Source organism: Netta rufina (assembly GCF_964035555.1).
Source record: "Netta rufina genome assembly, chromosome: 1".
NCBI classification, from domain to species: Eukaryota; Metazoa; Chordata; class Aves; order Anseriformes; family Anatidae; genus Netta; species Netta rufina.
Genome location: NC_140123.1, coordinates 139,370,455 through 139,392,585, shown reverse-complemented (window position 1 = coordinate 139,392,585; position 22,131 = coordinate 139,370,455). Strand labels below are relative to the sequence as shown.

General features: G+C 37.1%; 1 protein-coding gene across 1 annotated transcript in view; it reads left to right on the top strand.

Moving 5' to 3' along the window:
- Window positions 1-1,044: 1,044 nt before the first annotated feature.
- Window positions 1,045-22,131, top strand: part of PIK3C2G (phosphatidylinositol-4-phosphate 3-kinase catalytic subunit type 2 gamma) — a gene marked incomplete at both ends in the record, with an annotated part of 213,796 nt that continues 192,709 nt past the window's right edge. The window contains 4 exons of the mRNA XM_084302863.1: window positions 1,045-1,695; window positions 7,586-7,668; window positions 11,882-12,039; window positions 15,270-15,381. Of these exons, the coding sequence (XP_084158989.1) occupies window positions 1,045-1,695; window positions 7,586-7,668; window positions 11,882-12,039; window positions 15,270-15,381 (1,004 nt within the window). The remainder of the gene's footprint in view (window positions 1,696-7,585; window positions 7,669-11,881; window positions 12,040-15,269; window positions 15,382-22,131) is intronic.

The window sequence follows — 22,131 nt, the reverse complement described above, 5'->3', positions numbered from 1 at the left end:
TTGTATTTTAGGCTACTTCTGTATCAGTAAATAAAACAGGCCGTATCCTTAAAGGCAAGTAGCACAGAATAATTTGGGTTTTAGAATTAAACTCTCTTCCTAAAAAAAAAAAAAGGTCTCCAATACATGCTGCTAATCTGAAGCATAGGACTAGTTGGCACATCCCAAAATCAGATCAGGAAGTTTGCTGATAACAGTGTGAATGATGAACTATTGCAGAAAACTTATGTCTTGGCCTGTTAATTTAGTAACAAAAATAAAACCTCGGGATTTTCAGACGCATTTGTTTTGAAAAAAAAAAAAAAAAAAAGTTTATTTATAAATATATATATTTCATTTATATATGCCATATACAAGCTTTTGGGGTGTAGCACTTGGAATATTAGTTGGAGATCCAAGTCTTCTATATTTTACCCTTGTTCTTTCACTTGCTAAACCTCTGTCACCTGATTACACCAGGATAAAAAGTGTTAGAATATGAATAAATTGTAGAGTCACAAAAGAGAGAAGTATATGAACGAAACTGCCATTAAAGTGGCCATTAATATGAATATTTCCTACCCTCTTATTTTAGATTCCTGCCTATGGTGTGGTATACAAGTATAAAACAATAGACATTTTCTTTAACATTTGTCAGAATTAGTATTTTAGATCAGTTGTTCCAGGCATCCTGTTGATATTATTTATGAGTCCAGGAAATAAAAAAATTAAATTAATTTTAAGGGCACCTGGAAATGAGGACCAAGAAAAAGAGTACTCACTCTCTGGATGAATAAAATCTTCACACTCTTTGGAGAAATCACTATATTTATTATTATTTTTTTTTATCTATCTATTTCTTTATATTTATATATATATATGCAAGTATACAGCTTTTTTTTTTTTTTTTTTTTTTATAACAGATCTTTTTGTTTGTTTGTTTAACTTTAATTCTATGCTTTATTTCAGTGGGGGTATGTAGCTTCAGTTATGAACAATACTCTTTTGACCCTGGAAATATTGTAAAAGTTCTTTGAGGAATAAGACTGAAGATAAAAATCAGCTATGGCATATTTTGGAAGGGTTCCTTTCTTATATGATGAATATCATGAAGGACACACTGGGGACCAAGCACCTTATCCAGTGTACCATTCTGATTCTAATGGAGACATCCACCTAGGATTTGATCAAATAGCTGATGAAGTCAGCAACGAATTTTTTTTTTATGGTTCATCACATTCACATCATCATGAAGAACATTTTTTCACATCAGACAACTTTGGTCTGAATGTGCCAGAGAAGCATTTCTGTGATCAGCCTCCGGTTGCTTATGATGAAGTTCACCCTGCAAATCCAGTATCTCATTGGCAACAAGGCACAGTGTCACCAGCGATTGGTTTCAAGTCTTCTTTACTGTCTGATGACAGAAACTTCTCTCTGGTGGATTCCTACCCTTATAGTCAAGAGAGAGAAATCTTCAGAGGGAATCGTGTAACTACAGTCCCAAATGTGTTTGATTCAAATGTGGAGAGAGGCAACACATATTTTCAGATAGGTTTTGACGATGTAGATGCTCAACGTCCTATTTTCTTAGACAACTACCCATTTGCACAAGTGAGAGAAGAAAGCAGAAATGGGGAGGGTTATTTAATCAACAATTCCAATAGATACAGCATAGGACCTACTTGGCCCAGCAGCTCTGGACATGACAGAGAGGTATGTAAATTTTCTGACATTAAGTGTTTAAAGTTCTTGATCTTTATTGCCTGTGTCCTTGCACTTTGCATATTCACTCATACTGATGCAGCATGTATTAGAAGCACTTCATTTTAACACCTGGTGAAAAAGAAAACTATTTATGCTTTGAGGGAAGAAAAAGCTTTTGGTCCTGTAGAGAGCTTTTGTCACCTGTGTTACAATTCAGCTGGCCAAAGGTAAATGTGAGACTTCTTATTCAGTTCTAGTTTGGTCTTCATTACTTCCTAAAATAGAGATGCAGGGAAGTCTCAGGTGTATTTTCTAATAATTGTGTAACTTTTGACTTCTTGGCAGTCAGAATTTCCCACAGTGTTTACAAGTACGATGCTCTCAAACAAACAGTACTTGATTATTCAAGAGATTTTTATGCAGCATGAAAAAATCTGAGCATCTTCTTCCTTTGATTGTAATATCAGAGGAGAACCCAGCAGACCATAAAAAATAACTTCTGAAGGGAAGGCACCTATTCTGTCTAGCTAATGAGAATTTTATACTGGTAGAATCTGTGTCCTCCCTGTTTTATGTTTCACCCAATTTATACTAAGAGTCAACACATTTCTGCAATCTACCTATTAAAAACAGACTTCATTTCATTTTAAAGTAATACCTCTAGTTCCTCACCTGGTATAAAATGAAGTATCTCTACTAACTCTAATGGAAACTTGCCATTTTACACCAGAATAGAATCTAGATTATGGTCTAGAATTCATCAGTATTTCAAAATATAATCTGTAATCTGCTTTTGCACCATTAGAATTATTTGGCTCATTGAGCCATAAAAGTACCACAGAGGGATGAGTACAGAAAAGTGAAGTAAGATGTGTTTGAAAGAGAGAGAATAAATCTGTATAACCTGATATGAAACCTGAGATTCAAAATAACAATATATTTTGATGAATGCGTTTTTCAGTTGAGCCAGATTGTCTGTCTAGTTTGACTGATCTATCCTGATCCTGAGAGATGAGACAATGTATGTCCTGCCTTCACTATGTGCTGCATACACTTATACATGTATGTGTGTGTATAATTGTTTTCCAAAAGAATATACATCTACTATAACCGTGGAAGCTGGTCCCTGTGACACTCAGCCTTTACTTGTCTTTCTGAAGCAAATTATTTTTTTTCCCTCCTTCTATCAGGTGTTCATAGCTCTATTTGTGGCTCTGCTGTTTTTAATAATGATGTCTTCTGGGACTCCCATGACTCTCTGATGTTGTATCTCTCCTCATTTTCCTTCTTTCAAAATCCTGACATAGAGAAGGAAAAAGAAAATGATAAATCCTCCCTTTCCTCTAGTCCTTGTTAGTATTCTGAATCATTACAGGAATCCTGAAATAGCCTACAGGATACATTAGCACCATGAATATTAAAAGACAGTTTAGGTTCACCTTCTGCTTTTAACTCCCAGTGATCACAGTATCATAAAGCAAAGGGGAAGAGACATTAGATTGACTTGTTTCTCTTCCTGCGAACAGGGAGAACTACGGAAGTAAACATATGTCGTCCTAGAGAGATGGGGAGTGTGTGTGTGTATGTTGGGGGAGGGGAAAAGGGGGAGTATCTGAGGATAGGAACTCTTAACAGTAATCCTAGACACCACATTTTGGAGTTCAGTGATGAATACAGGAAGCAGGAGTAGGAGATTATGGGTGGAGAGACAAAGGTCTGTTTTTGTTTGTTTGTTTTTGTTTGTTTGTTTGTTTGTTTTCTATTTACAATAGGAAAACCAAAGCAGTCTTGACATCATGATAAAAAGAACAACAAGACTTCTCAGGAGAAAAGTATAAAATAGTGGGATTCAAACAAGCAGGAAGAGATTAAATTGTGGTATGGGATGAAGAGGTGCTAGAGGAATCGGGCATATAAGAACAGGCACAAATACTTCTAAAGGAGTAGGAGAGAATTATAGGGGAGGGAAGAAGAGAGAGAGAAGTGCGTCAAGGGCGACTACAATTGAATGTGTGGGAGGATTTGATTAAGTCAGGGAAGTGTTTGAGCTGTTTAGCTAGAAGAGGAAGAAATGGGAAAGAGGAGAGAATTGATTTGTAGCAGAAAAATCAGTGTGGTCACAGGAATTCTTTCAGAGAGAAGCAACCATATCAGGACAGAAAGAGAGCCAAGGCAAGGGGCTGGCAACTGAACCTTGAGATGGTAAGAAAGAGAAAGTAGGTGAAAAAAGAAAAAAAAAGAATGAGAGAGGAAAGTGTAAAAAAGTCTGGGAAGAGGTAAACCATTGCTACTGCTCTGGGAACTTCGGAGAGGTTAAGAATGGGTGCAGAGGAACAGGGTAAATGCTGAGTAAGACTGTCAGAATGGTGGCAAAGTGGAGCACCACAATTTGTTCACAGAAAGTGAATGAGTACAGTTCCAATCTGTGAAGTCCAGGACATGTGAATGATGCATTTGAATAATACATGTAGGAATTGAGAACTAGGGCTGAGGATGGACCTGAAATGAAAAGGATGCTGAAACATGGAGTTTAGTATTGAGATAGGTCATAAGTACACAAGCTGAAATATTCATACTACTGAAATTTTACTATTAATCTGACCCTTAGCTCTTGGATGTAGTTGTATGGCCCTAGTTTTTTGTTGTTGTTGTTGTTGTTGTTTGTTTGTTTGTTTTAATGCATGTTATTTGAAATATGTCCTATGTAATAAAACCATCATTAATTTTCTGTGGCCCTGTCACCACCAAGTCAAGATATTCAAAAACACCGAAGAAATTGTTTTTATATATTCTCTGTGAGAATATTTTTATTTTTTATTTTTTCCATACTAGAAAGAAAGCAAAAAGGACAACCTTGAAAGTATCCCGTAGATTTGGCCACTTAAGTTATTTAGTATCTAATGTTTACAGGATAACTAGCAATGCTCATTTCATAGAAGTCCAGCCATCACACCAAACTTCACAATTTCAGTTTGGGGACTTCAGAAATGAGGAGTACACGCACAATTAGTGTTCGTGTTTAGGAAGGATGGTTCAGGTGACTTCACTAGTATGATGTTAGAAATCTATGGATGAGTGAAAGGTAAGATCCCAGTTCTCCAGGGATGCACTCTGTTACTTTATCCCTGTTATCATCAGTTCTCTTCTGCAATTACCTGTTCATTCACTGTACACTTTCACATCTCTGCATTGAGTGGAGACCAGAGTCCTATGGAAAAATAATATGATCATGTGTTTTACTCAGGTGGGCAGCCAAGCTCCACCACAACCACTCTCTCACTCCCACCCTCCTCAAAGAGGAAAGGGGAGAAAATACAACACAAAGAGCTCGAGGCTTGAGATGAGAATGATTTAATTAAAGGGAAAGAGAATGGGGAGAAAAAGAAACAAACGAAACAATAAGGCTGCAGAGAAGCACAGTGAGAAAGAAAGAAAGAAAGAAAGAAAGAAAGAAAGAAAGAAAGAAAGAAAGAAAGAAAGAAAGAAAGAAAGAAAGAAAGAAAGAAAGAAAGAAAGAAAGAAAGAGAGAAAGAGAGAAAGAGAGAGAGAGAGAGAGAGAGAGAAAGAAAGAAAGAAAGAAAGAAAGAAAGAAAGAAAGAAAGAAAGAAAGAAAGAAAGAAAGAAAGAAAGAAAGAAAGAAAGAAAGAAAGAAAGAAAGAAAGAAAGAAAGAAAGAAAGAAAGAAAGAAAGAAAGAAAGAAAGAAAGAAAGAAAGAAAGAAAGAAAGAAAGAAAGAAAAAGTTATTATCTAATTCCCATCAACAAGAGATGTTTGTCCACGTCCTGGGAAGCACGGCCTCAAAATGCATAGCAGTTGTTAGGAGGACAGCACCCTCCCCCACAAGAGCTCCTCTTTTTATTGCTGAGTGTGACATCAGGTGTTACAGAATATCCCTCTGGTTGGTTTAGGTCAGCTGCCCTAGTGATGTCCCTTCCCCATCACTTGCCCACCCCCAGCCTGCTGTCTCTTGGGGGCTTGGAAGGAGTCCTGATGCTGTGCCAGTACTATGCAGCAATACACACCACACTGGAGTGATATCAGTGCTGTTCTATCTACGAGTGCAGAGCACAGCACTGTGTGGGCTGCTGCAGGGAAAGGTGACTCCATCCCAGACAGACCCAACACATCATGTAATTAATATGATGCCTTTATATGCAATGGGAAGAAATTAAAGTTTCTGGACACTGAAAACAGAAATGACAAAATTAAATTTCTTTTACCTCTCACCCACATGATTCATCAGTTGTAACTTGTACAAGTTTCACACTGATGGCTAGCTAAACTCTACTACAACTGCTCTCTCAGTCTCCCTCCTTGAAGGAAGAGGGGGAGAAACTACAATGAAAAAGGGCTCAAGGGTTGAAATAAAGACAGGGAAGATCGCTCACCAATTACTGTCACAGGCAAAACAAGCTCCTTTCTCCCAGGTGCTACTGTACAGGTTTTTGTTTGTTTGTTTGTTTGTTTTTTGTTGTTGTTGTTGCTGCTGTTTGTTTGTTTTTCTCTTTCTTAAATCTGCTCTCCCAGAGGCCCAACCAGCATCTCTCCCTGACTCTGGCCAGCAGCGGGTCCTTTTGGAGCTGGCTGAAGCTGCTGGGCTCTGCTCACAGAGGCAGCCCCCCTGCAGCCCCCCTGCTACCAGAACCTTGCCACATAAACCCAATACAGAACTGTGTCTGTATATACCTTTGCCCCCAGAACTGATTTGAGTTAGTTAGCAATGGTATATCAATTCCCTCTGTGTAGACTACTGCTAGTCAAAGCAGGATATGCTTGCCTTTAGGATTCACTCAGAAATGCTGCCAGCAAAGGTACAGAGAGGAAGAGAGCTTCTGTTTTCACTTCTGTCTCCTGCAGGAGAGCGTCAGGATGGTTAATGTGGTTAACGGGACTCATTGTATCTAATATTTTCAAGACTGACAGCACCTATTAAGGGTTTGTAACTTCTGAGCATTCAGTTCCGTAGCTGTGGTCTCCTCACTAGTCAGCTCCCCACAGGTCTTTCATATTTTATACTCATCCCATTTTTTACTGTAATTAAAATTTTCCCAGCCTGCACTTTTTCAGGCATATTGCACTTCCTTCTCCAGAAGAAGAAAAAAAAAGGGGGTGGAGGGGGGGCGGGGAAGGGTGTAATTGTAAGGTTATATAAATTAATAATAACCAAATAATTTTGTATAATTCACTGATGTTATTAAAATGAGAAAATACATCTTTCACTATATCTGTTTCTACTTCTGTGCCATGGCATTATTTGCTTCTCTTTCTGAAGGGGTTTAAAGGTTGATGTCTTTGTTGAGCCTTGAGTCCATATGTCTGTACGTACAACAGTAGGAAGGGCATGCAGATGTAGCAGTATTACACAGTCTCCTGGGGGTTATGTTCTGATGGAAGGGTAGTACAGCAAGCACACAAGGGGATACTTCTACCCAAAAAAAAAGCAGCTCAGACCAACTTCAGGGAAAGCATCAGGGGATTTTTCATCTTCAGAAAGAATACACTAGCTTCCTGTCTTTCTTGGGGACTTACCTGAAACATTTATAGAGCTTGACGAAATCCTGAGCTTCCATTAGGGGCAGAAAGACAGAAAAAGAAATAAAATTCACATCAGCATAAGCTTTATTTTAAGCCTTGGAAATCTTTATTTTCTTCAAGGAGGAAAAAAAATTATTAAAACCTGGGCAGCTGATGCTTTGTGACTTTCTATTTTATCTCTGAAAACATTAAGAGTGCAGTCAAATGGTGTTATTTGTGTTTATTTGGCACTCCACTAAATCAGGGGAGGGATGATAAGATACAAAACTTCATTCTCATGAAAGCAAATGCAAGTTTAGTCTTACGTTCCTTATATGTATGTTGTCTAAATAATTGTCTTTTGGTCTCTTTTTGGTATTTTTAGGTTACAGGTTGGTCTATCCAGCTGGTTGAAGCAAATCAAGGGAGTAATGAAAACACGGTTGCTTTTTGCAATGCAGTGGAGGAGTAAGTATAGAAAAAAAAATTTATTCAGCCAACTGTGACATTTCACTTATTTATATTAATTGGATTGGTTATCCCTTCATTCCTGAACAGTGTCTTAATTCTGGTATCAGCTTAAATGCAGGAACACTGCTAATTTTGGTTTAAAGATTAAAATCCACAAAATAATAATTCCAATAATATTTTCTGCCTTTTTTGTCACCTTTATCAATGATAAGTACATCCTTAGTGTTAATGTGTGTGAAACTTAAAATCTATTTTGTCATTTACTTGGACAATATCAATCCTTACATAGCTCAGAGCAGGAAAAAAGAACTCGGAGAACTGATTGACTGAGAACAGAATTTTACTATATAATATCCTGATGAGGTATTAGATTTAGCAAGCAACAAAAATTCCTTTAATTATTGTTTACAGTTTCAAGTTAATAGTGTGGCTTAATGGGATAGAACTTGTGCATGTGTGGTTTTTTGTTTGTTTGTTTTCTTGCTTTGTTTTCTTTTGTTTTTTACTTTCTTAATTTTGTCAGAAAAATTGTGTTGAAATCTAACACCACTAAGAAATACATATTTATAGACTGTGTAGCTTCATTCCCCTTTGTAGACATTCACTGATCATACTATCAAGTAGTTAGCACAAATGCATGTGTATGTGTGTTGGGGGGGGGGGATTTGTTGTTGTGTTTTTTTGTGTGTGTGGTGTTATTTTTTTATCCCCAGAAAAGTAGCTGGAAAATTGTGGGGTTTTTTGTTCTTTTTTTTTAAATAGACTTTAATGAATTGACAGTATTTAAGGTCATCCAAGCCTGCTGCTCTTAAAAGAAAGAAAAAAATACAGTTTGATATTGCTCTGGAATTAATCACAGAATCACAGAATCACAGAATTTCTAGGTTGGAAGACACCTCAAGATCATCGAGTCCAACCTCTGACCTAACGCTAACAGTCCCCACTAAACCATATCCCTAAGCTCTACATCTAAACGTCTTTTAAAGACCTCCAGGGATGGTGACTCCACCACTTCCCTGGGCAGCCTGTTCCAATGTCTAACAACCCTTTCAGTAAAGAAGTTCTTCCTAACATCCAACCTAAAACTCCCCTGGTGCAACTTAAGCCCATTCCCCCTCGTCCTGTCACCAGGCACGTGGGAGAACAGACCAACCCCCACCTCGCTACAGCCTCGTTTAAGGTATCTGTAAAGAGCGATAAGGTCACCCCTGAGCCTCCTTTTCTCCAGGCTGAACAAGCCCAGCTCCCTCAGCCGCTCCTCATAGGAAAATTATATATATATATTATTTAATTATATATATATTAATTATTATTTTATATTATTTAATTATATATATAATTATATATATTATATATATTATATAATATATATATTATATATATTATATAATATATATATTATATATTATATATAATTATATATTATATAATAGCAAATATATTTTACATTCATAGAGTAAATGGTCAGCTTCAAAACATACTTAATCAAATATGTCTCAGTTTTCTTTTTTTCTCCCCACGTTCCTCAGTCTAAACCCCTCCCCTTTTTTTCACTAACACCAGACACATGTTCCACATGATAGGCTTTCCTCAAAAGCATTAGATTTTTGTCCAAACATTCTACACAACTTTACACTCTAACACTCTAATTATAGGAAAAGCTTTCTTTTTTTTTTTTATAATAAATAATTTTATTTACAGGGTTAAAAAACGTTTAGTATTAAGTATTAAGACATTCCTGTCTTAGTATTGAGACATTTCTGTTTTGAAATATCTTTTTTTAGTATGCACCACTGGCAAATACTCTTTTAAAAGGAAAATAGAAACAGCCTTTGCTTTCCTTCTATCTAATGAGAAAAGTATTCTCAGGATAAAATGTAACAGAAAAAAAATAATCATAAGTTTACTAATAACTAGTCTCTTAGTCTTGCCAAATGAGCATCCTTTCAGTCCTCAAACAATCTCAATAACTGTCAGTTTTATACATCAGAAGTGAGATGTATGATTCAGACTCTGTCATGCAAACTTGCAGCTCCAACATGTAGCTCAAATAGAAACCCAGCCTGTTTTTCTTCAGGTAATGTTTGTACAGGTATCAGTCTCTAATTGCAACATGTCAATGTATACGTACCTAACTTTAAAAGTGTTTTCAAAATCCTTTATCATGTTCCTTTACAATTGTGGACATAACTACAGTGAAAGCTCACCCATAGATGGCTTCAGAATACATCTTAAAGCCAGTTTGATATCAGAAGAGGCCAGGCTGACAATCTCAGGGTTCAATGCTACAAAATGCAAAGTTCCTCCAGCTCCTACTGATTTCAAATATATGTTCTGCAAAACAGAGAAATACATAGCACTGTGAAGTAGCAAATCCCTATAAATGTTAGTACTTTCAGCATATGTTGAATTGTTTCAGTGCAGAACGTGGCATGAGATTTTCTTCATGTAATACTTGTGAAGAACTTCAACTATGCCTTGGAAGACCAAAACTTTCCAAATTCTGGAATGACCATGTTTTGCCTAACAGCTCAGACCAGAAGCCCTTTAATCACTTGAAAACAATAGGTGGCCATAAATAAGCATCTCTGGAACCAAATGCATTTTTATCTAAAAGGCATAAAAAGCAAATTTATGTCTCCATATTATCTTAAAATATAGACAAGGTGAAGTTAGGGAAGAAGATGAGGTTTACTCAGTTTTGAAATGCCTGTCGGTAAGTTGAGGATGTGATGTGTGCCCTGCATGTCTACATAACCCGTTAGTTTGGTGCTGGAAAACGGGTAGTGAAGTTTTCTGTCTTAAGCCATCTTTGCCCTCTTATAGAAATAGGTTACAAGAGGAAATTTGGTGCTTGGAGAAAGCTTTATGCGTACCTTGCTCAAAAAAGAAATAGACTGACATCAACTACACAGGTCACCAAAGCAGCCTCTGTAGTATAATGATTTTTTACTATGAGTATAAATCTATCTTATGTACTGGAGGTATTGTCAAGCCTCATTTCCTCTCAGCCCACTGAAACATCATGCCCCATGGCTTTTCATTATAAGAAATGGGCCGCTTCATCAGATTATTAATTTTGGGAGCATAGGCTTTTTCTTTTCTTCCTTCCACACCAATTTTTTCTTCTTCTCATGCTATAGAAATATATGGCATAAAAGAAGAGTTTGTGCTGTTGAGACTTGAGTAGCCACCCTGAGGCAGGAGGGCATAGTAATGAAGAACTTTATGTGAGAGAACCATAGCTCAAAATATACTGTAGTCAGAGACTGTGTAAGGCACTGCCAACTCATATACTACAAAATGCTGCTTGAACTAACAACCAACAAAGAATGCAGGATGCTTAGTACAGGATGTTTGAGTTTTGCTGCCAAAATATTCAGTCCGATTAGTGAAATGTAATGTAAATGTAGCTTCAGCTGGTACAATATGTACCCTTACCTGCAGCTGCAAAGTGTATTTGCTTTAAGAGCAAGTTTAATCTCAGCTGACAGCCATAATACCTGTGACTAGTGTTCATTAGAAAATGGTACCTCAGGAGAAATTAGTTTCTGCAAGTCTTTGGTAATTGGAAGGAGGAGGGGCAATTTATTTTATAGGTAATGGTATATAAGATCAGAGGGACACAGTGACTATAACAGTTATTGCTCTCTAAAGACATTTACATAAATGTCCTGGGTTTTAGTAACGAATATTTCAGATTGGATCCTAGAGCAGAGTGAAGACAGGGACTTAAGGTTTTGCATAGAAAGCACCCTCCTGTATTCATTTTGACCAGCTGTCCTGGTCACAGCTGTTTGTGCACATGCTCTCAGTTAGCTTTATGTTAAAACTTTAAGTATCAAAGCATATATTTGAGAATATTTCTGCTGTACTCAAATTGTTTTCTTCACAGTACACTGAAGTTTGTGTTTAAATTCCTAATGGCTTCACTGAAGTTATACTTAGCAGTGGTTTTGTGAAATTTATGAAGATTTTACTGATTTTTTTTTTAATTACGTGTACATATAAATTGTATATATAAGATGTAGTTATATGTATGTTAAGTTGTATGTAGTTGTCTGATTAATGTATGAAAACATTTTACCTTCTACACCGGATTTTATTCCTAATACTTCTCTAAATAATATTATCAGTATCTTGTAGATTTTTTGTTTTTCTTTCTCATAATGCATACCTATTTAGGCATAATTTCATCGTGCTCTTTCAGAATCAGAAATGCCTATCCTGCTTATGACTTGAAGACAAACACTGGGAAAATCTGGAGTGTTACAACAAAGTTCCCAGACCATATTCTTGGTGAATTAAGATTCAGAATCAGCATTTGGACAGATTCTTCACCATATCCTCTGCTTCTTACAAAACATGGTAAGTGATTGAGGTATCCACATCCTTCTATGATTCCATTCTGTTGAGATCATAACAAAATGCATTTGTTATCTGGAAAAATACTTGGAGGGTAAACCTTATATGAATCTTGAGTGCATTCATTCAACATATTTGCAGTAAAATTAAAATCACACTACATATCAAACTTTGCTAACATGTAGATTTCTACTTTTTTAAATCACAACCAGGACCAATTCTGGCAGTTTCAGAAGTGGGCAATATTAGACTTCAATTCTTAAGGAATTTAAGCTTGTGCGTAATTTAAAAGGTAGGGGGTATCCACCACTTAGTCATGGAACTTTTCACATCCTTCACTCTGTTGCTAAATCCAAGACATAAGAGTGTGGTCATTAAGACTCCTCTGCAACCAAGGTTATGAACAAGTCAGGGGAAGTACATTTTCATAAAATGAAACCAGAGGAATTCAAGATAGAGATAAGGACAAATTAGAATAATTGAGAATTGGAAGAGCTTGCCCACAGAAGCCATGAAGTCTGAATCCTTAGAGGTTCTCAAGATCTGACAGGAGATATCCCAGAGCAAGATGGTCTGAATTCAGTGTTGACCTTCCTTCAGGCAGGAGGCTAGACTAGACTGGACTTCCTGATATCCCTCTCAACCTGATCACTAGTGTTAGTGGAAAGCTGTCACTACCCGAGTATATCCTGTATCCATGGTGAATGGCAGGACTTTTGATTACAGATCTGGTAATTTTTATGTCTTAATCCACATATGTAGAGATGAAACAAATGAAAAAATAATCCCCTCCCTGTGCTGTTTCATTAAATGATAGTCTTTTGTGTATGAATCTTTTCTTCAATTGTCAAGGAATTACTTGACTCTAACAAGGTGAGTGTTAGTTTGTTTGACAGGTTGAAAGCTGAAAATCCAAAGCTCTACAGAATGTCAGTCAGCATATATTAAAACATATATATTTATAAATACTTTAGAAAAGGTTTCCACATTTATTCATACAAATTTGGTTACTTGTATTCAGAGCATCTACACAGTTACTAGAAAACCTGGAAAAGTAGTAACTTGAATTGTCTTGAATCACTATTTTTTGGATACCATGAAATGAAGGGCCAAAGGTCCTGGGACACGTGGAACAGAAAATATTTCCAGCATTTCTGTCAGATAGTCAAAAGATCGACACTGAAATCCCCTGTAATGCAGAAGTTTTAACAACTGGCAAATGTTTATCATGTAGCATCATTTACCTTACAGATTGCTCAGATTGTCAGTCTGTGCAACTTTATTTACAGAAATACTTCAGAAGTCACAGCTAAAACTGATGGAAATGTAAGAAAATAGTCCCTAACATGAACTTGCTTACAGGCTTAATAAACAACAAGATACATTCATAGCAGGGGGGGGAGTTTAGTGTTTTGTCCCATCTAAAATAATGGGCATAAAGAATTGTTAAGTTATGGAAAAAACATTTGGCAAAGCAAGGGAAGGAAAACGGATCTATGGAGTGCTTATGAATGATACTAGCAAGTTTCTTTTTTTTTTTTTTTCCAGTGAGTGACTTGACCAATGTGCATCTTATGATTTTAATGCAAAATTCTGTACCATTCTCCTTTCTCTGGTGCATGTAAATATAGCAAACAAGTATTGCAGTTTACATGTCAAACCATCTATTAGGAGTTACTTAAGACAGTGAGTTGTCAAAGGGCTGGACACATGATATCAGTATAGCTGGTAAAAACTGTGTAATCAAAATGGTTTTCTAAAGAAAAGTGTCTTTGTGAAGAAAATGAAAATTTTCAGAAATAACTTTTGAATCTGTTGACACTTCTGCTTTTTCCCTAGAGAAAAACAAAGCAAAGTTATATATAGTAACCAACTCTGTCTCCCTTAAAATGTCAGCTGTTCTCTGAAGATTTTTCAGTGTCACAGTCCCTTAAACTTCCCTTCAGAAATAGTTTTGCATTTCTTGGTTTGTTTTAAAACAAACCAAGCGGTGTAACAGCTCTGGACCAGATTTGCCAGCATTAATTGGCTGCTTCTAGGTTACTCTGGTAATAAAAATAAATAAATAAAAAATAATATAAAAAAAATAAAACCAATTAAAATGGTTGGTTAGGCTCAGTTTCAAACTCATGCCTGAATCTGGAGCAGTGTAATTTAGTCAACATGCAAATGTGGATTACATGTTTAATTTTTGTAGATATTTATTTAACTGTGGGTAGTTTCCATTTTTATGTCCAAAAGTTTATTTTTATGTCAAAAAGTTTACTTAAACCTTGTATTAATAGCTCTTGCAGCCGTTAATTTTGAAGCAATAAAGAAACAACACAAATGAAATACTGAAAGAAAAATCTACTTATATGCTTTTCTAGTATGATTTGCTGATAGTGAGATTGCCTAAGAATTTTGGAGGAAGTTCAGACTTTATCTTGCACTGTGAAAACATTTTGGTACACTATAAGAAAACTTTTCACTGAAAAGTCAGATGCTGTTTCTTCTGAAGAGGGTTATCTCAGGTTTGAAGCACCAGTGGTGGTGGAGTATGCATGGCATACCTATAAAGACTGGATTTATCAGACACGTTTGCAATTTGACTGCCAGATTATGCAGCTATTCTTTTCTAGTTTTTGATCAGTTCTTCTGAAACGGGAAGAGAGGAAGTGTATTGGAAGGGTTAGAAAATGGCTTTAAAAGCTGAAATAGTTCTGGAGAAAATTGTCAAAATGATGGAGTACTTCTGAATAGCAGACTGTATAAAGCATATATCTTGTACATTAATTTACTTCTTCGTTATGGCTAAGAAAATACAGATACAATGAGAAGTAAAATTCTGGAGCCTACTTGTGTCTTGTGCAGCAAAAGGTCAACTTTTGCATTAGACCATGTTCACGTATGGGAAATGTACCAAAACACTGATCAGGAAAATGACTCAGCATTTATAGATTTGAAAAGATTAACCATTGGTCTCTTCCTTCCTACCTGGAAAAATTGCTCAGCTCTCCATTCCAGCTACCTAAAAAACAGCCAGTTTCCTATAAATGAACATATATTCTATGATTACTAGAGTATTTAAAGCAAAATTAAGCAAAATCAGATGTGGCTTGTTCTAATTCCTCTTGATGGAGCTAGTCTGCAGCAGTAGTGAACAATTACAAAGAAATTCTCGTATTTTTCTCAAGAATATAACCTGGAATTCTCTAGCAAGCTACTATTTTTCTTCCTATCTTTATTTACAGCTGGCTGTATTACTCACAACTTAATTGCGGAGATCCTCTGTTGCACAAATCAATACCCAGTCCAAGAAGAATGTCTTCTAAGTGTTTGTGGGTCTGATGAATTCTTACAAAAGTATGTATCTCATTAATAGGTGGTATTGATTATGTATTCCATAATATAAGCTGTGCAAGTAACAACCTCTGCTTATGTGCAATGTAACCAGAACCATGGTGAAAGTAAGAGCATTATGTTCCAAACACCGAGCATATTGTTTCTTTAACTCCTGGATCACATGGCACTTGCATTATGTTCTACAAAGATTATTGTGTGGTCCAGAGCAAGGATGCAAATCTTGGCTTCTTTACATGAGCTTCATCAAGCCTTGAATATTTTGTTCCATTCCTTTGTCTTCTGGTCTTTCTCATCTGTTTTAAAAGGATGCTGCTAAATTCCAGTGTCTCACAGGAGAGTATTCATGTCTTCAAAGGGAAAAAACAGCAAAGAGATGAGAAACAGTATGAAACACAGCTGCTTAGCAGGTAATTTTTCTTTATACCCAGTTGCAGCAGTAGTGAAGGAAATGAAGCTAAACTTTTGTACTGACTGAAAGTTGAAGGAAAAGCATATTATACACACAAACAGGTCTTTCTGAATGTATATAGTCTACAAGTTAGGAAGTAAATGCTTTGATTAATATTCATTCAAGTAAACTACTCTGGTGGTTGAAAACACTACTGGACTCAGCTAGTTTTTTCTCACCCACTGGCATCTTGAATTCAGATGTCAGCCTGGAGAAGAGGAGGCTCAGGGGTGACCTTATCGCTCTCTATAGGTACCTTAAAGGAGGCTGTAGCGAGGTGGGGGTTGGTCTATTCTCCCACGTGCCTGGTGACAGGACAAGGGGGAATGGGCTTAAGTTGCACCAGGGGAGTTTTAGGTTGGATCTTAGGAAGAACTTCTTTACCGAAAGGGTTGTTAGGCATTGGAACAGGCTGCCCAGGGAAGTGGTGGAGTCACCATCCCTGGGGGTCTTTAAAAGACGTTTAGATGTAGAGCTTAGGGATATGGTTTAGTGGAGGACTTGTTAGTGTTAGGTCAGAGGTTGGACTTGATGATCTTGAGGTGTGTTCCAACCTAGAAATTCTGTGATTCTGTGTAAAGTGAGCAGGTTTTGTTTTGAAGCACAGGCTCTTGATGTCAGCTTCTGCTAAAGGAACGGTGACTTTAGCAGAGGGGGAGAAGCTGGCAATTCTCTGTGGTAACATGTTAAGCTGTTATTGCAGGAGTCACAGCTCATATGTTAGAGACATAACATAGTGTTAAAATACTGTATGTCTGTAATTGAAAGGGAAACTTTTAGAAGCAACCTTATTTTCAGTATAGTGTAAAGATTACCTGAACTAGCCTAAAGCAAGCCAGCTTCAGTAATGAAAGTAATGTAGTTGTCAGAGCAAGTTGTGTCACACTGTGCAAATTAGCTTTGTCGTTGAATAGCTTGAATACTTCTGCCCTTACACAGGTGCAGAGGTCAAGATGTTTATGGTCAATTATAATTTGTAACTGAAGGTGGAGACTTTAACATTTGAGTCCACTCCTTAAGCTCTCAGATATACAGTATACAGAGAGCTGTCTGAAGCACTGCACCACTGGAACCACTGAGCAGAGAGGTTGTACATAGATCTGTACATAGATCTGATTATGTAAGAAGGCTAGTGCCAGGGCTGCTGTTTTTTTTTTTTTTTTTTTTTTTTTTTTTCCCAAGTCTCTTCTGATTTCATACTAATTGCCAAAGAAAATGGAAATAATGAGTCTGTGTTGAGGGTGAGCTCAGTGCATTTCAGTACAGTGTACAGTATGTTCTAAATAGGGTTATTTTCACTGTTGAACAGAACTCGTCTATAGTGGATTACTTAAATTCCTGCATTTGCAGAATCTCTGCATGTCTCATTAGCAATGAAACAAGGTCAATAATGTCCTCAGCTTCTTTGCTTTGCTCTTTCACTGCTGTGCAGAAAGGATTGAGTTGCACTTCTGGCCTCAGCAGTTTGTAATTCTACTCTGTGCTGCATTTTCAGCTCCCTTTCTCCTGCTTCCTCATCAGAGTTCTGTGTCTGAAATTTGAAACCCCAGACCAAACTCATCCCTTGGGTAGCTTAACACAGCCTGCGGAGTTGCCTCAGGGTGAATTTTTTCTTATGTTTGGGCTATCTTAGTGCAAATTGCTTTCCTCACTATGTTGCTAACAGAGAAATTTGATATAGTTTTGTAGAGTTCTTCCCTAGCAGAGTACTTGGAAATCAGTCAGAAATTAATTCCAGTAGAAGTTCCCCAAGTTATGAGACAGCAAAGGGAACTAATACTGTGCTGCTCCTGCTTTATCATAATCCAGAAAAAAAAATTAAAAAAATGAAACCAAAACAGTGACATGGTGAATTGTTCTCAGAATAGTGGTTTAGTGAACCACACAAGTGAAGATCTGTCAAAAACTTTCATTTACTATTATAATTGACTGTATTAATGATCACCTATGATCACCTCAATGTGCCTTCTGCAAAAGCACCTGAAAGGCCTGATGATTTCCAAAATCCATTTAGTTTTCAGTGAATTGAGGAGCAAATACTTGTGTGCTAGTGACTATTATGCTCAGCACTGCAAGATTTCATCATCCATTATTTCCTTATTATGGTGATATCCTTGAATTCACATGTGATCTGACTCACACAAGGTGTGAGTTCAGATTTCAAACAGCCACATTTTTAAAAAGTCAGAAACCTGCGTATAGGCTGCAGTTCAGTCCATAACTTAAAAAGCAATTTGTGAAATTCTGATTTGGAACCTCATTGGTTTCTGGTCTTTAAGGTCATTTTATTTACTGATCAGAAATCCTGGCTTTGCCTCAACCTGCAGGCTTTCTTTTTTTTCCCTACACTTCCCTTTCCTACAGGTTTTTCTTACAGTGTTGATAGAGTGCTATCAGTAGCCATTACCATCTTCTCCCTACCCCGTCACTGTAAAGAATATGTTAATATCTTCTCCAACTCATTTCCTGCAGTTCCTTTTCTCCATGTTCAGTCTAAATGCATCTGGAGACTTTTAAAAGAATCATTGTCCTTAAAAGAAGAGAGGAGTGAAAATCTTTCTCATCAATTTTTACCACTATTTCCAGAAGTTTCTGATTTTCATAAGTATCATATCATAAGTATAGATTAATTCTACCTTTCTTCTCTGGATTTCCTAGCTGTGTGTGTGGTCTCCACTCCCTTACACTTGTCCTGTTTATAATCATCTTTGATTTTTTGGTGGGCGACGTACCTGCTGTTTCTGAAAATCCTCCCCTTGTCATCCCTTCATCCAAGACTTCTACTTCTGCCTTTAAATCATATAAAAATAAATTATATTGGGGTTAAGCAGCTAGGGTCAAATAACTACCAAGTCGTCAATGCCAGCAGCAAGCCAAAGACATATCTTGCCATGTGACAGCAAAGAATCAATTTTTTTTTTTTTTTTTTTTTTTTTTTACCTTTACAGCTTCAGACTAGAACCTCAGAGCATCCTGAAGTGCCTAGTAAAACAAAGAACAAATATATTTCAATTTTTGTTTTTGTTTTGTTTTGTTTATTGATCTGACTGTTGTTAGTAAAGAGAGAGCTGCAATGCAGACCCAGCAAAGGAATATTGTCCAAGGATAGCTGTAAGCTTTATTTCTAATTATTTTTTGGAAGGTATCAGATTTTTTAAAAATATCATTTCATACGCATTTTTAATTCCATCTACACTCTATCCACACTCTGTGATTTTCATAGTTACCTTACTGCTTTGCAGTTCAGCTAACATAGTGAGCAGGAGTATGGAATAGAAAAATCTAAATGCTTATCATTTAAACTCACATGCTTGCCTGTAACCTTATTGATGACATTTTTTTTTGCCTCGCTAATTATATTCTCTGAGAATTGAGACCTAAATAAGAATTGGTTTTCACTCAAAGTGAAGTTTAAGCTATTAATTATAGAGTGGGCTGAGTTATATTCATGCAGATTGGAATCATTAGAAGCCAGCACCTTTTGGGTGAATATGTTCTTTGTAAAAAATGAAGTTTATTTTCTCTTGTCGCTGCAGATTAAGTTTCTCATTCAGAGATGCTGCTCAGCTAAGTCTTTTTTTTTTTTTTCTTAAGAAAAAGAGTCTGATGGATCTGCATTAGGATTTGGAGCTTATAGCACATCAGAGAACATTGCTGGGGAGAGGCAAAATCAACTATCAGTGAGGGAATCACGGGAGTGAGGGATATTCCCCTTCTCTGCTTCTGATATGTTGTGGGACCATAGGCAAATCACTTTGACCAATTAATTACCTTGTCTCTTAAAGACAATCACTTTGCCTTTTGCCATGGAGCTTTCATCAAAGCTGTATTTTCCACATAGTATTTCAGCAAAAATAGGGGTAAAGCTGCTAATAATGTACTTTTTGTTTTGTTTTGTTTTCTTTACAGAGCTCAGAGCACTGTAAACCAGTTACTATTAACGATGCTATTCTCCAAAGTTGGCTATATTACTTTTATATCAATAGTACAGATAGAACAGTAGTCTGCAAAAGTCCAAGCTGTGTAGTGTGTTTCAGCCTGGGTATGGCTAGAAGGTCATCTGTCAATTCATGACAAAGCTGCTCATCTATTTCTTGTAGTTCACTCTTTGTCTAGGACAGGTTCCACATCATTTTATGGTGGCATTCATTCATTTTGTCTAGTCTGCTGTGTCACAATATTTATAAAAAAAAAAATTTTGCATTTGTGCAAATAAAACCCAGTCATGAAATCAACTGTACAGTCAGTACCTCTGACTACAGTGTTTCAGGCAACACTGCTATGTCAATAAAGGATTTGGTGATGTATAGTATCTGCCTGATACAGCAGAGCTAATGCAAGCCACTACCGTAAGTATAATTATAGCCACAAAATTAAACCTCAGTTGATGTAGCTATTTTTGCCTGGAAGCATGATGATGTGGAATAATTACACTGGTAAAAGATGTTTTTTGTACATCTGTGGTATAAAATTATGACCACAAAGGAATGTTCTGTTAGTGTAAATTGATATAGCTATTCCAATTCCTAGCATTGACTTCGGTAAAGTAGGCAGTACAGGGGGAATAAACATGCTGGAGGAATTGGGGAAAAAGTGAGTAAAGTCTCACAGATGTGTGTCTATGTCCTAAGGTAGGTCAAAGTGGGAAAGATCAGAAATAATAGGTAAATAAGGGTAAAAGTTTTTGGTGTGAGGCAGTTCTAAAGGATGTAAATATCACAGGAAAATTCATTATTTCAGTCAGTTTATTGTTAGACTTGATTTGATGAAATTAGGAATGAAAGAAGTTGCCAAAAAAAAAGCAAATTGGGTAGACACAACACAAATGTGAGCTGAGGAGCAACAAAAAAGAATCTTTATGTTGGTGTAGTCCCAGAAAATGTGAATTGGTCACTTGGGCTTATGCTTGTAAAGGAAATTGAGAAGGGTTGAGGCATATTGGTGAGACACTTTCCAACAGTTACAACTATTTGATTGTGTTGATGTTAACTGTCTCTCACTTATGTTAAGGACTTTGTCCTTAACAAGCAATTTTGCAAATGTATGGAAGTACAATCAAATAATCTTGCTTCTAGATATTTGTCCTGTAGGATGGAAATGGGTTTTTCCTCCGTAACTTTTAATATCTGTTTTAAAAAAATCCCACATTTACACTTATACCCTTTGTGATCTCTAATGGGAAGTATGTATTTTACTTACCTATGGCATAGGGTAGGTGCAGAACATTTATGAGATACATGAATTTCCTGTAATTGTACTGAGTGGCAATTATGTACAGCATATTTATTTAAATTTAACTATTCATTTTTGCTCGGGACTTCTGCTGCTGTGCGAGATGCAAGTCCTGCCTCTAAGTCATTCACAGGGCCAGGGGTAGTTTTGGGGAAGTAAATCCAGACAATTTTATTCAGCATTGTGGTTTAACCCCAGCAGGCAGCTGAGCCCCACACAGCCATTCATTTGCTCTTCCCAGGTGGGATGGGGGAGAGCATCAGAAAGGTAAAAGTGCAAAAACTCACGGGTAGAGATAAAGGTGGCTTACTGGGTAACGCAAAAGCCATTGCTTTCCATGGGCAGGCAGCCATTTCCAGGAAAGCAGGGCTCATCAATTGGAACATTTCACGAGGAAGACAAATGCCATTACTCTGAACATTCTTCATTCTTTACCCTGGCTTTTCTTGCTGAGCATGTCATTGTATAGTATGGGATGTCCCTTCGGTCAGCCTGGTCACCTGCCAGCCTCTGGTGCACCCCCAGTCTCCCTGTTGGCAGGGCAGCAGGAGACACAGAAAAGTCCTTGGCTCTGTGTGAGCCCTGCTCTACAACAACTAAAACATCAGTGTGTTACCCCCCCCCCCCATTCTTTTCATCATAAATCCAAAACACAGCAACATAGAAGCCCCTGTAAAGAAAATTAACTTTATACCAGCCAAAATCATGACATTCAGACACTCCATCAAAAGACCTCTTTAGTTGGAAAGAAATCACAGAATCACAGAATTGTAGGGGTTCGAAGGAACCTTGAGGGATCATTGGGTCCAACCCCCCTGCCAAAGCAGGTTTCTTAGAGCAGGCTGCCCTGGTAGGCATCCAGACGGGCCTTGAATATCTCCAGAGAAGGAGACTCCACAACCTCCCTGGGCAGCCTGCTCCAGTGCTCCGTCACCCTCACTGTGAAGAAGTTCTTTCTCATGTTGGTGCGGAACTTCCCATGCTTTATCTTGTGGCCATTATCCCTTGTCCTGTCCCCACAAACCACTGAAAAGAGGTTGGCCAAATCCCTCAGTCTCCCACACTTCAGG